At 39.3% G+C, this 15644-nt stretch overlaps 1 protein-coding gene across 1 annotated transcript in view; it reads right to left on the bottom strand.

Moving 5' to 3' along the window:
• The window catches only part of TOPAZ1 (testis and ovary specific TOPAZ 1), a 44408-nt gene extending 29693 nt beyond the window's left edge, over positions 1 to 14715 (bottom strand). Inside the window, exons 1-5 of the mRNA XM_075143350.1 lie at positions 14647 to 14715; positions 12826 to 14008; positions 8822 to 11291; positions 4326 to 4393; positions 1914 to 2044 (exon numbers count right to left, since the gene is read on the bottom strand). Of these exons, the coding sequence (XP_074999451.1) occupies positions 1914 to 2044; positions 4326 to 4393; positions 8822 to 11291; positions 12826 to 14008; positions 14647 to 14715 (3921 nt within the window). The remainder of the gene's footprint in view (positions 1 to 1913; positions 2045 to 4325; positions 4394 to 8821; positions 11292 to 12825; positions 14009 to 14646) is intronic.
• Between the last annotated feature and the right edge of the window lie 929 nt (positions 14716 to 15644).

Genomic DNA, 15644 nt, shown 5'->3' with positions numbered 1-15644 from the left:
GTCGACTGTAAAAACTGTAATTTGGACTGTAGGGTTACTCTTACACCATCTTTTTAAATGGACAAACTGCCATTATACTCTGTGATCTTTAAAACCGTGATTTTTAATTGGAAAAAAGGTAACATGATTGTCTTCACTTCTCTTTGCTCCCACCGATAATCCTAGCAATTTTTAGGGCCACTGCCCAATTTTAACTGCACCTGACAGATGTGTAGAAACCCACAAAAGACATTCCATCAAGTTTAATGAAAATTTAAAGTGGTATTGAGGAGAAATCTAAGGCTTCTGCTCAGCTGTGGACCACGGTGTATAGGTGAAAAATCCCCAAAGATATGGAGAAAAAAGACAGCACCTAACATATTTGGGGGCGAGAATCTGAAAGGACTGATATAGAACAAAGCCATGGAATCCTGGCTTTGTTTTATCCATTATTCATAAAGTAACTTGAACTTCACATTATATCACAAATTTATGATAGCCAAATAGTTAGAGATGGATATGCTCTCATCGGACTTCCAAACTTCATTTTACCAGTTCCCCAAATATTTTTAGGGTTTTCTCCATGGGTAGTTTTTGTCCTTCTCACAGCATTATTAGTTGGAAAAGCTATCAGAAAAACAAAACCTCAAAATCACCCCAAATAGTACAATACTTGCAACAAGTGTTTTGCCATTCCACTCCCTCCCCAGGTCTGCACAGCTAGTTTTCCATCCACATACAGGAATAGGCTTAGCTCTGTAGCATGTATTTTGTGGCTTAAGTTTGGTTAAGTCTGAGGTTTGTGTGAGATTAGTTGTACATATTTACTGTTGTCCAACACAGCGCAGAAGATCAAACATTAGGACACTGATTTTATAAAGCCACACCAATACGAAGTAGCCCAACTGGGACTGACCTGGCAACAGTGCAAGAAGTACTATACCGCCAGTAACCGATACTACTTGACAGACCCTTTTACCCTCTGTAAGAGGTCAGGGAACAAAACGGCCCTGTTCACCTTGTGAATCAGATGTTAGCAGCCCAAATTCCATTTGCTGAAGGAAATGTTTCTATTCTGCTTTCAAATAATGATTTTGCCAGGAAACTGATTCCCTAGTGTTTGATTACCTTATCTATTACTTACCAGTTTTTAGCCACGTGAATTTTACAGTTTAACTTATCCAGTTAAAACCATTATCCACTCTTGAAGTAGTGGAAAACAGTAAATGCTATCAGCAGCTATGTCTGAGTGGCAGAGAGATGTAAATTCCAATCCATTATCAAAGAAGTAAATAGTATAAAACTTCAGCAAGTCTTAAAAGACCTAGACTTATTATCTAGAGGAAGGAGGACAGAGAGAGTAGAAAGGTCAGATAAAGTCAGTGTGCATGAAAATGGCTTAATGTTCCCTCTGAACTGCCAGGAATTCAGTATGTTAATGTAATGGCCCTTCTGCCCAAGTAATGAGCCACTGAATGATCCTCCTCAGATGCATGATGTCTGTGCAGCTCCTCAGCTTTCTAACACCACCCCATCCTTCTGAGACTGTGTGGTGAGAAGTATGTAACACCAACTTTTAAAACAAGGTATGTTATGTAAAAATGTCACATATGCACAGCAGTACTCTTAGGTGTTCACTGGAACAGTAATTTTCATACAACTGGTAATACAAAATTACTGTAACAACTGACATAACAGTATCTTGTTTCATTTCAAATTTGAAGATGAATTATTAGTGACAAGGTAAAAACAACAAGTTCTGTCAAGCAAAACCTACATTGTCAATAGCACAGTAATCTATGAAATGCTAATATTCTTTTTACTAAAGGAAATTAAAAATGTTGATAAAACAGAATTAGTAACTAAAATTATCCAATTACATGGACTATCATTTCTTAAACTATTTGGTGACAAACAGCATGATTTCTCAGTACCTTTTCATCCACGTCAAAACTCTTTAAAAGTTCATCTAGTTCTCTCAGTTGCCCATCTTCAAGAAAGTCCTCAGGAACACCTCCCAAAGGACTGCTTCCTCTGGAGGAGTTGTGGGTTTTAATATCTTTAGCTGCAAATGTATAAACACATTACTTTGCGTTTCCCATGCTACAAGACAACAAAGCTTTTATTTCCTAAATATTACAAAGCCTTAATATTAATGACATTTAAGAACTCCTAGGACTTCCTAAATGTGAAATTTGTATGTAAAATTATTTCACCTTTAAAGCACGAACCATTTCAAATAAATATTAAACTGAATCTGCAATTAAAATTCTATCCAGGCTGTATGTTCTGTAACAGTCCCTGTAGAACAGTACAACAGGTTTATTTATATAATATTGAATTCAATATTTTAGAAATAAATTCAGTTAAGCTTTGTTATTAAAACACAGCCAAAGATACGTATGGTAATTTGCTAAGCAAATAAAGACTTAGTCTTTGCTGGAGAAGGGGATAAGTTAATCGTAATGACATGATGCAACCCTGAACTAAATATAGACAGCTCTAAGGAACTCCAAATTCCTGTAATACAGTAAACTCAATGAGAATCCCGTGTCAGGAAATTTCGGCACCTTTTGCAGATGCCACAGGAAATGAACAGAACACCTGACTGCAGCTTTCTGAAGCAGCTGTTTATGCACAGTAGAAGAGCTCTGCATAGAAAAGAAATTCACTGTTTCATTGGATCACATGAATGAATTTCAACTGCACTGCGTTGTCCAGATACAGGAAGAAAGAATCAGATTATTATTGGAAAGGCTTTTATCTTATAGTCACTGGTCTCTGTATGATCATCAGTGCAAGACACATCTGCTTGAAGACAAGGTACATAAGATTTCCACTTGAAAGATGAAGAGGATTGATGTAATCCAGAATACCTTAACTGTAGCATTTGTTGCCCTGCTTAGACTGTGAAGCCACTGAAACAAGCAGCCATGACCTCACTACATAAGACAAGACACCAAAGCAGTAATACGCATTTCTAAATAAATACATAAATTGTCAGTAATTACCAAAAGCAGGCACCTTTCTTTTGTTCTGTACAGGTCTTTTTTAAGCATCACAAAAAGACCCAAAGACTTTTAGCCTCAAACTTCGTTAGAACATGAAGTAAAACAACGAACAGTCTAAGAAAATGCAGAAGTTACTAAATAGTACAGGACTTGCTCCCAGGTTTGGTTTCAATCACCTCAGTACTGCAGATGCCATGGCACGGGCCCCTCTGGCTCTTTATATCACCGGAGGCCTAACTGTGCATTTCCTCCCTACTCCTCCTCGGGGAACTTGGGTCTATTTCTTGGTGTCTGAGCTCTTAAACCCTCATCACCTTTTATTTTGCCTTCTAATCACTGAAGCCTGAAACTTTCTCTCTCCCAAATAGTTACTATTCACTCCTTTTTCTCCAGGAGGCTACATCTGCCCAAACCACTCACTCTTTCTACATGAACATAACACATTAATATGAAAAAACAGCACAAGAGGTACTGTCACAGACACTTGTCAAGCCTGCAGCAAAATCAATACATAATGGTAGAGTGCCAGATCAACAGCAAGCTGGCAAACTGACACCAGAAAGGGCAACACCAAGAACCTTCAAAACCAATCTCAGCACTCCGTGCGTTCTCCAATAACGGGCTTCTGTTCAAAGTCAAAATCCTGTTCCTCCAACCTATCTAAGAGAAATTTCCACATCAGACATACCTTGCATAGTAGGTCTGCATGCAAGCTGTAGAAAACAAAACAAATCACATTCAGATGCTGCCTAGTTGGACTATTCTGCTTAAAATAGGAAGAAAAAACCATTAAGTCAGAAGTACCCTTCTCTAAAAAAAATAAGCATCCTTAAAAAACAAAACAGTTTGTCAGAGGAATGGGCATAGCATCTGCAAAAAACAAAAGTACAACCTGGCAAAAAAAAAAAAATTATATAATTCTGTTTGCTGATGCACACACGAGAACAAACAAGTGAGATTATAAGTCAGGCTCCAAAGCAGTATCAGAGTACTATCTATCTATCATCTCATCAACTAACAGAATTCCTTGCCTAAAGTATCAGAGAGATGTCAAAAAAACCACAACCAAAAACAAACGAAAAAGCCCAGTACTACCAACAAATAAATACTACAGAGTAGTAGATGTTCCCTGCAAGGCTCAGGTTTGTACCATTTCAAAAGACATCCCTTTTATATGCATTAGGAAACAAATCGCTGTTACAATAAAAAGGTATTACTGAACTGTCAAGTTCTCATTTTATGTGGGAAGTAGAAAGCCTAGGTTTTGCCACTGAACATCTTTGTGGTTACTTTCCTCTCTTGATTACGCATGCAAAAATCTCCAAAGACTCTTACCTGTTAGGACCCAATCACAGGAATTTTCAGTATCATTTGACATTTCAGATTCTTGTATGGTAATGTGTCTGTTTTGAACAAAAAGTGTATTTAAGATTTCCGTCTTGCACAAAAGCAGAATTAATCTAACCAGTTACGTAAAATGAAAGTTCTCAGTAATACTTTTATCTATGGACAGAATCTTTACGTACAATACGCTGTTGTAAGACTGTTCTTAACTCTCTCTTTTGGCTTTCTTATGTCCATCCCTACAGATATACACCCAAACACATTAAGTAAAACCAAATGTCAAATCCCAAAATTTGTCAGTAAAAGCTCAATATCTCATTTCACCTTTGCCTAAAATACTGAGACGGGAAATCTCCTCTGTATAGCAGATTATGGAAATACTGTGCTAATGAGCGAATTAATCAGTTTCTACAAACTGTGATTTATAGTAATTTTATAGTCAAGACAATCTGCATAACAATGAATCTCAAAGAGTAACAAAAACATTTGTTCATAGAAAGATACTTATTTCACCTATTTTAAAGGTAAGTTTGGAAAAAAATGAGTATTTCTCCTTAGAAAAACTCAGAAGGTAAAAAAACATATTAAAATATTATATATAGAATATATAAAACAACAACGTCATCATCACAGATTTTGGAAGCTCGTACCTGGTGAATGATACCAAGTATAATGACAGCAAGTTGCCTAGTAAAATGGAACAATGAAAATTTGCAACAACCTAGTGAAAACGAAAAAGTTCTCCAGTATGCGTAACTTAGAACTATACAAACATGCGGGCACAGGTATCTATATATATACATGAGATACATTAAGAAGCAGAGTTTAATAAGTTACAGCAAGTTGCAGAGACAAGAGGGATTTTTATTACAGGCAGGCGCTCTGTAGGCTTATTTCCTCTCTCCCCCACATTTTATGTGAAAGGCAAAGTTTGAGTGACTCTGCCTACAACAACAATTAACTTTCTTTTTTGTAAAATTGCAGTGCTGTTTCCAGAAAGCTGTCATCTTCATAAACATTGCTTAAAACTGAAAATATTTAACAGCATCAAGAGATTGAAATCTTTGTGTTCAGTTCAAAAGCCACTTCCAAATCTTTACCAGATTCTGCCCTACTTATCCTAAATGTCAGAGCACACTAACTGAATCAAACCATTCAAGACATACACACACAGAGCCTTTTTTGAATCTTCCTGGATTAAGAGAGAGCACCTGCTTGTCCTTCTTAAGCCTACTTGTTGAGAGACATCAGTTCTGGGCACACGCACCATTACAGTAGTTAGGAAACTTTAAATCAGAGATGTGTAGCAATGTTAGATGCCTGTTTGGTTGTTGGGTGCCTTGTTAGTTTGCTTGGGGGGAAAAAAAAAAAAGAAACAAGCCTTATTTGAATTTGAACCTCAATCACTGTTGTGACCAGTATGTTCTGCTTTTGAAAGACATGTGCCCTCATTGTCTGAAATTTGGAAGCCAAAAATTATTATCCTTGAATTTTCTAAATAATAGAATAACTAAAATATAACTAAAATAGAATAACTAAAAATACCCCTCTGGCTTTTAAGGTCACAAACAGTCAAAGATGAAAACACGTCTTGGTGTTTAAATTCAAAGCTCAAACAAAATGGATCCACTAATAGTTACACATCCACAGTGGCTAATAGTTGTCACTGAACATTTGTCAGTTACTGAATCAACCTGGTACATCCTTCACACAGTTTCAGTGCTTTGGCTTCACAATGAAACTTGAATAAAAAGTATTACTTCATTATAGCAACTGTCATTTTGACAAGCTATTAGATCTGAGATTTTTGTAATTGGAAGAAAATCACAAATTAAGGCACCAATCGTTTTCTTTACAATTACAATTTAAATGCTATTAAACTCGTAAGTAACACTCAACACATTTTTAAAAGCTTTTTTTCAGAGTAACTTGCTGCTAGCAGAAATACAGTTCTTACTGCTCTGTACCAATGCCAGACTGAAAAATCAGTACACAAGAAGTAATGTACTGAAGTCCACCCCCATGCATACATGCACTAAAACAGTTTTAGCAAAGACCCAGATTCTTTCTATCATCATCTGCCTGCTCTTATTAATCTGAAGGGAAATAATAACAAAAGCTATGTATTGATACAGTTAAAGAAAACATTCAGCAACAATCACCGTGTGCAGCCATTAAGCCCTGGCATTGCTCTTCTACCTAAAATCACCTAATTACATTCATCTAGAGTGTAATGGCTAACATTAACCAAATGTTAAACAAAACATGCATATAAACTAACACTTATACAAGTTAGAGATGGTTTACAATAGTGCAGTTCCGACTTGCTGTTCTACGTGGACAGACTGAAGTGGCGTTACAAACTAATATTGCAATGAAGCAAAACTGAATATGCGTAAAATTAGAAGCCAAACAAGAAAACACAGACAATACTCTAGAATATCTCTAAAGAAAAAAAAAAAAGACATTAACGGACACAGTATTTTATTTTAAAATACGTAGTATGATGTGAGCATAACTCTACCAGCATAATCACTTTTTTTGGTTGGCCAAACAATGTTGAAGTGCCAGTCGTATCTGGTAAATACCAACAAAATAAAAAACAACAGTATGAACCGGCTATTATCTGGTATTATCTGGTGATATCATAAACTACCTGATAAAACTGTGGTAAGGTCTATTGCCTTATTTTAGTATTCTGATATTCAGTTCATTAATATGTTCCTGACTGTTACCAACTATGATTAGCCACTGTCTAATGATCTTTGCATCGAATTATGAAGGTAAAAAACAAGACAATTTTGTCTGCTTCTTTAGCAAATTAAGGGGAAATTCTAAGAAATAAGAGCGCTACATTTTTATTTTCCGTGGCTAATGGCAAGCAAATTCAGCAGATACCAGGAAGAAAGTTGAAATATGACTTCAAACAAGTTCAATTTTCATCTGTCTAATGGTTGTGATAAAGATACTCTAACTCAATGTCATTACTAATTAAAGGGAATATTTGTCCTCCCTACAAAGTACTTACAAGATCCAATAAAATTTTCAGTTAGTATTTATATAAATAGCAAACTTTACTACCATAACCAATACACGAGTGTAAAGTGCTCAGAAGTTCTGGTCTTCCATTCTGTGCAACAGCCGTCTGGACAGTCAGTTGGAAACCATCTCTGAACAGCCATTATTACCCTGAGGTAATATACAGCAACTACTTATTCTGTTACACAGTGTATATAAGACATAATATACACTGTACACAAAATGAATACTCATTCTCATAAATTTACTATGATACAGACTAGCTGCTTCTTAAGAAGTTGGATGCTCCTACTAAAGACTTGTCCTGTTCTTCAGAGGCTGGTTTTGGCAGAAGTTTTATTCTATTAACGTCTGAAAGTTTTATATTCTTATGTCTAAAAAACTGTTCAGCACCTCAAAGAGGATTCCCTTCCTCTTTTACACATGGGTTTAATGAAAGGGAAAGGATAAGGAGAGCAAAGGGTTAAAAAAATGAATGCAGTCATAAGATGGTAACACATTATTTAAAATAAGGATAACATAAAGCCACCCAGAAAGAGCAGAGAAAGAAAATTAAAACACTCCTCCAAATAAAAAAAACTAATCTTCAGAGGAAAATCTTGTACTATTTCTATCTAAGCTTTATGTTTTTCTTCTTAAGATGAAAAATTTAATCTTAAAACTCATTTATCAAACACAAGTATTGAAGCTTAGAGAGAAAACAGACTAGACAGTTGATGAGTTCATCTATCCCACGAAGGACTACTACCTCTTTTACAAAAGTTTGTCTCTACTTTAAACTTCTCTTCCCCCTTCACTGACTTTTACTATCATCTCAAAACCCAGAAAAACATTAATGCCTACTAATTTACGCCAGGAACTTGCTGAACGAAGATGCAGGATCATTAACATCTATAACGTGTTAGCCAAATTACAGATCTGAAAACTATTCACATGCCTGGGGATAGGAGAAAAGCAGGGAAGGAGAATAGCAGAACGGAATACTACTGTAGAGACCATTTACTCATACAGATCCAGCAAAAGAATAAGCTACACCTAGAAAGTAAAAAACATTTCTAAGTATTCTACTACTTTACAACTAAAAAAACTACCCTCAAAGGGCTATCTGCTATCTCAAATCGTCACATATTTAAAAATATTAAGTTATTTATTAAGAATATGACTCTTAATTAGCTTTTTTTATACTTTCATATTTCACTTCACTTGGTCTAAATCAATTCTTTAGGACTACGTTCTCCTTCGATTCAGAGTTTATCCTAGTTCTTATGAAGAACAAATTAATTTATTTGCATTCACAATACTGTCATACCTCAATCAAATTTTGACACTTAAAATCAACGCAAAAATTAGTGAAATTCTGTAACGAAGTCTAACCACTACAACTGAAGTATACTGATATGAGAACAAAGTACTTAGGATTATTGTAATAAAAAGAATTATATGCATACCTAAAATTATCATCTACTGAATCTCTATTTTCTGAGGTAACAGGATACTCAGGCTTAAGATCCTGCTTTTTGTCTTTAATGCAGATGCTAGTATAGGATGCCTTCACAGGACAATTTTCACAGTCTGCAAGTGCAAGCTCCTCTTCATTATTGGTTCCAAAAAGGTCAGGATCATCCTGAATCACATCAATGACAAGAACATCTTCTTTGTAAGCTTCCAGAAGATCTGGAAAATTTTGACTTTTACGTTGTGAAAGATTCCCTCTTGATTTGCTATCATCATTTATTTCTAATGCAACAGGGTGGTCAACTGCATTCCAAGAAAGATCAGGAAAATTAGGTTTTAGTACACATTCAGTACCACGGAAATCAGGCACAGATGACTCTATTTGTCTGTCAAGAAAAGGATGTGGATATAAAGAAAAATGTTCAGGGAGCGCAGACATCTCATTTGAAAGGTTTTCAGAACCATCATGCTGAAAGTCCTTACTGTCGATCTCATCCGCTTTTTTCTTCATGGAAGCTGTAGACGTAGCATCACTCGTGATAGAAAGAGGCTGCTGCTTGGAATTTACCAAAAAAGTCTCTTCACCTGTTTTCTGCCTTCTTGAAACACTAGTGCTGTCAAGAAGCTCCAGGGGACTACAGGATTTTCTTTCCAATGAACGGACAGATTCCAATTTCCTGGATTCAGGTTTGTTTCTGCATAAAGGAATTTTGAATTTTGTCAGGTTTCCCGTGTTTAATACTTTCATTAGCTTTAAATCAGAAAATGTCCGGTTCACTAATGATGCTTTACAGCTGAAGTTTATTCTGTTTGGGTTACCTGTAGATGTACCATTCTGGACTGTCACAGACAGGTTTCTTTTTGTTACAGCTCCTTTATTTTTATCTTCTTGTTTTGTTGTAAAATTCAAGGTTGCTTTAACTTCTTGCACATCGTCATGGCTAAAATCCATGGCACTTCTATCCATATTCACTGGTGATTCCACATTTTCATTGCTCATTCTCAAAGTCTCATAAGTATCCATGGAAGAGGATTCTGGTGTTTCAAGTGAAGCCAGACATTCAGCATTTGGATCCATTATTTTATGTGTAGATTCTTTGTTAATTTCTGCCAATGATGTATGCAAATCCAACCGTCTCAAATTCCCAGTCACAGCACTGCTTCCTACAGCTTTAACACTGCTTTTATCAGACGATTCCTCAAAGGCAGCCCTTAAAAGTCTTTTTCCTTCTGAGATAGACCCGTGATTTTTATGAACCCATTCAGAAGTCCTGGCACAAGATTCAAAGAGCCAAACATTTTTACCAGTCATAGGTATTGTTCTTTGACAGGTAAACTGCTGCAATTTCTTATTAATTTTGTTCAATTTTTCATCTGTCTTGCTTTTGTGACAATTAGAAACATCATGGACCTGAGCTAGCACCCCCAGGCTACCTGAGACAGCAGAATGATGTGCCACGCTGCTTGAAATTTCTCCTTTTGTTATTACAGAGAGCTGAGATGGCTTCTCAAAGCCATCTTCAAATGCAAGTAATTTGGTACTATTCTTTTTCCAGACTGATATATTTTGTGCTTCGTGAGTATTTTTTCCTATATGAAGATCTGATGTATGACCACATGAAGCTGACAGAGTAATCTCTTTACGATTTAGTCCCAAGACTGCAAAGGAGCTTGACACGGCAACTGCTGCTTCTGTTTGTAACTCACACTCACTGCATTCATTAGCCATGTCTGTGAAAGTATCCTGCACTGCTGATTTCTCTGTGATTTTCATCTTTTTTCTAGGCTTTCTACCAATATTCCACTTTTTTCCCCTTAAACATTTATTGTTTTCACTCTGACAGAATGAAAAATACCCTTCTCCGCTTTGAGTTTTTTCTTTATTAAATAATAAGCCACCTGTTGTGGGTGATCTCTCATTTTGCATTCTACTAGTGCTGCAATTCGTATCACACTGTTCTACAGTACCATCAGGAAAAACATGCTTTCTTTTATCCTGGGCTACATGGAAGAATCCACTTAATTTATAACTGCTGGTAGTTCCACTAGCTGAAGACTTCACAAATGTATTTATGTAACTACAGGCCTCTAATCTCACAAATGGATTCTTTTCTGTTGCACAGAGTAAGCCGTTACAATGATTTAGGGCATTTCTGCAATATTCAGCATGACATTTTGCAGGTACATTTCTCATTTTTTCAGCTGTAGGCACACTAAAACTTTGCAAGCACTTGATTTGATCAATTCTGGGTTTCCTTTTTTTATACTGCACATCAGACTTTTTTGTTACAGGTTGGCTTAGAAAGCTCTTGCTTTGAGTTCCACCTAAAGTAGCAACCATAGGAGATTGAGAGTAGTGAGGTTCCTTTTCCTTGGAATCTTCTGATCTGTTTCGATTTGTCTTAAGCTTCTTCACAGCCTGTGTACCGGAGTCTTGCTCAATTGCTTTCCATTTTTCCTTTGCTGATTTTAAAAAAAAAAAAAAGTGTCATTGAAGAATAAGCTAAGGGAAAAAGACTACCCTATTGCAATATTTTATAAAGAGAACAAAAAACATTTGAGGCTACTAAAGAACATGATACTGTGTAAGGCTAAAACATTTCTGTAAAGTTTTACCATTTTTTTTTTTAAAATGAGCACTATTAGCAGACTACAGTAACAAATGACATTTTGTCTTCAGAAACAAATGCGAAGAACAACAGAACCTTGAGGTGTCATAAGGACATTGGAAGTTGTATATTTAAAACACAGGTGGAAACCAAATGAGAGCAAGTCTGGCAAGAAAATGCAGATGCTGTTTGCATACTCGGCCTTAAAATCTTTTGTTTACACAGTAGATTCTCTGTAATAGGAAAGCTTGTTTATAAAAATAGAGTGATTTATTTCAGATATATAGTCCAACCAAATGCATCAGACTGCTCAAGATGATCCAGGAAAACTGCAGGACTTGCATTTTTATAAAGTACTACTTTTTATTTAAAAGCAAATACAGATTATGTAAAAAAATATACACCTGAAAATTTCGTTTGGAGAATGGACTCAAGAATGTACTAGTAGAATGTTGGATTTTTTAGATCTTAGTTTTCAAAGTACGTAAGATACAATTTTAATACATCAGTTTTTCAGAATATGGTTTCTAGTTACAATATTTATTAATAATAACCTAGAGCAAATATTTGTCATTTGAATGTACCCACTTTGAAAGTAAAAAGAATGTCTTTTAGACAATTGTCCTGAAAAAAACTTTAAAAATCCTCTTTCACAATTGTTCCAGTTTGATACCACACTCTCTTAAAACACCAAAAACCAATCTTTGTTTCTACATCTTTTAGGATCTTCCAGAGAACAGCAACTGAAAATCAAAAAGTTCTGAAAACAAAACCCAGCATCCTATAAAGGCAAGCACTAAAACAAGGCAGCATGATACATTATTCAAAAATAATCAAATAATATACAGATGAATGAAGAATTGACTATCTTTTATTTTGGCTTTGCTGAAACTACTACCTCCTTTCCTGCTTGTGCCTGACCTTCTACGCATAAATGAACTGACTGCTTTTGAGGGGGGAAAAAAAAAAAATTCTTACGTGGGGCCTGTTGCTGCTGATACCCCTTCTTCCCCCCAGCCCCCAAAAGGGTATCTGGTCTCCTCTCCTTTGTGCTAAAGAACTGCTTTTCTCCTTCAGGAAAAGCCTTTCTCTTCCTAAAAATCTGTTTTCTTCTAAGACTGGTATTCACAGTACTGTAAAGCAGACCCTAGTTCTTATCTCTACACTTCTTGAGTTAAGTTAGCAGCCACACACCAAGAGTCACTTTGAGATAGGGTACAGGCCACTCTTTCCTGCCCCCATGACTTTGTCCCACACAGACAATCTGCAAAAGAAAAAGTATCTCCTGTTTTTTCACTTTTTAATGGGGTCTTACTGCAGCACTAGTCCCTTGTCCTGGGAGCCCAAATTCTGCACCTGTATTTCTACGATGGGGCACAAGTGCTTACCACTTTCCCCCAAGCTGTCTGCTCCTTTCTGAGGGTTTGAGCTCTGCTGCTCCTCTTTCATACAACGCTTGCGCATCTTTCCTCTGGTTGTTAGTTCTTCTTGGCCACTTAGACTCTGTAGTTGCTGTGACACCAGTGTGTTTCTGTCCCTCTTCCTCAGACTTACAGCTCCTTTCTTGGACTCTTGACACTGGGTATGCAGATCTAGCAAGGCAGATCTACCTCTCTCTCTGGGACCTTGTAGATTTGGTTTTATCAAAGATGTCCCGCCTTTCTTGCTCAAGCATCTCTTTCCTTTCTGTGTCCCTGGCTTTCTTGATCCAATTAAAGAACACCCATGCAACTTCTCTGGCGTATCTACCTCTTCCTGAGGTTTTGGTTCAGATAAGGACTCCTGAGTCCCCAAATTCTTCTTAAGATCAGGGATTTGCATTTTCAGTACCGTTATGGAGTCAGTGCTTTTCATTGCAGTACTACATGTGCCCTTTCTGGGTTGCAGCACCTCTGGTTCTGGCAAACAGGAAATGCCATGTCTCTCTGTGCTCTCAATTTCCTCTTCTGAGGATGGGATTTGTAATTTTATTTCCATAAAGGAATATTTGCCTTTTTTCTCTGAGCTCCCTGAACCCTCCTGGAAACCTGAGAGGTTCAGTCTTTCTGAGCTATGTTCTTTCCTTTCAATCCCTGCTGAGAATTTATTTTGCAAAGTAGTTCCTGAGAAAAATAGCTGTTGACCTTGTTCTGTCCCTCTCCTTACAGTCTCTTCCCAGCACATTGCTGCAGCCGTGGTCGCTGCCTGCCAATCTTCACATACATCAGTGTCTGAAATTGGCAGAGCTACACCCTTGTTGCTTCTGGCAGCCCTCCTGCACTGTATCCCCTTGGTTTTTTTACCTGGGAGTCTCTGGCTGCTCTCACCTTGCTCCTTCTGCATGGGCACAAGAGGAGCAAATTGCTCACTGGAAACGCTGGAGAGCACGGCAGGTTGCAGACAGGAAGATAAGGGCTGCTCAGGTTTTCTCTTTGGTGATAGGTGAGGACTCTGCTTGACTACCAACTTTTTCCCTGGCTCATGTCCTACCCCCACACCCAGAGAGCTTGGGCTGGTGACCATCCTGTCAGCCGGCTTCACCTCGCTGGCAGTTACTACTTTCCCTGACCTTAACTGCGGCATCACAGGAGCCTAGAGACAGCAACAAAATCCACAAAATCCACTCACCAGTGAACCTTCAACAGCACCCCGGCTAGCCTGGCACCCCAGGCGGGCACAGGCCTGACCAGGAGGGGAGCACAACCTCCCTTGGGCTTCTGCTTCAGCGGTCACCCTGGGGGAGCCCAGCCTGACAGAAAGCAAGCCCAGGCCGCCTGGGGAAAGCCCACGGCCACCAGTGAGGCCCCACCACCGCCCCCCCAGCCTGGAGCAGCCCCTCACCGCGGAGGGGGGAGGATGAAGCAGCCCCGCGCCTCCCCCGCCTCAAGGACAGCGCCGCGGCCGCTCATGCCACGCAGCCCGCCGCCTCCCGTGCCACCCCCGCGGCCACAGCAGCCGCCCAAGCCGCCCCCGCGCCACCCTCCCTCTCCCCTCGCCCGCGTCTGTCGTCCACCGATCCGTCTCTCGACGCTTCGTCTAAGCCCCGCCAGCGCCGCCTGCCCGCAACGCGCCGCTCGCAGAGAGAGGCGGGCGCCTGCCGCAAGGGGGTGGTAATGGCGGCGCGGCCGGCGCAGGCGCAGGGCGGGAGGTGACCGAGGGCGGTGGCGTGAGGGAGGCTCCGAGGCGGGGCGAAGGGGGAAACCTGCCCGGCCGGGACTGCCGATACCCACGGGCAGGAGGAAGGGAGTCGGCGCCGCCTGGCTGTGCTCTTCTTGCCGGGTCAACGGTGCCACCTTCATGGCGGAAACCCCTCTCCTGAGGTGGGGCCGAGCACGGGGGTGGCAAACGCTGCTTCTCTGGGTGGCAGAGCTCAGCTGGGCGGTGTTTCTTGCTTTCGGCTGGGGAGCTGTCTTGCTGCTCCCTTGTTGCCCAGAGCCCTGTGCTGCAGTGGCCAGGGGTGAGAGGGCAGCAGGCCCGGCTGCAGCCGTGGGCTCACGGGTGGCCCAAGGTACCGGGGCCCTGTGTGGAACTACCAACCCTGCAAAGCGCCAAATGGCGGCAAACATTCAGCTTGCCCAGAGCTGAGAGTAAGGTAGAAAAAGACCCAGACTGCCTGGCTCGCCAGTTTCTTCAGGTGTTTCGTCCACCTCAATGAAGCAACATTACCTCCTTTGTCCACAGCACTTCAAAAGCTTTCCAAAATTGAGAGGCGATACACTTGTTTCTGTAACCGTAGTTTATGTAAACCTTGTATTTTAAATAACACAGTTTCTCAGGACTGGAGTTAGGAAAAAAATAGTTGAAATAGTTAGACTATATAGTCAGAAAACGGCCAAAGTTGGTGTTTGGGCTTCAAATGAAGGGCACCAAAGCTTCAGGACCATTCACTGAATGATAACGTGAACATGTAGAAGTTAGCTTGCAAAAACAATATTGTACAGAGATTGAATCTAAATGGCGAGTGCTATGAAAATCATAAATGATTAAACTTAATAAGGTGATACTTTAATGCCAACAATGTGGTCAGCAAAATCACACATGGTTGATAAATGACTGTGTCCTACAAGCGGTCCCTTTCTGTTCACAGGTGGTCTCTGAGGGATGAATTGCCTTATTCATATTCATTTCACCCTGACTTGGTGCTTGGCGGTGTTCACATTTCATGTGTCATAGCTTGAGACCTGTGCACAGAAATAAAGCTTTTTGTGTCTCTACTTTCTGGAAGTGC

Source organism: Calonectris borealis, chromosome 2 (genome assembly GCF_964195595.1).
Source record: "Calonectris borealis chromosome 2, bCalBor7.hap1.2, whole genome shotgun sequence".
In the NCBI taxonomy this organism is placed as follows: Eukaryota; Metazoa; Chordata; class Aves; order Procellariiformes; family Procellariidae; genus Calonectris; species Calonectris borealis.
Note: the sequence above shows the minus strand (reverse complement) of the source record. Positions and strands in the feature narration are given on the sequence as shown.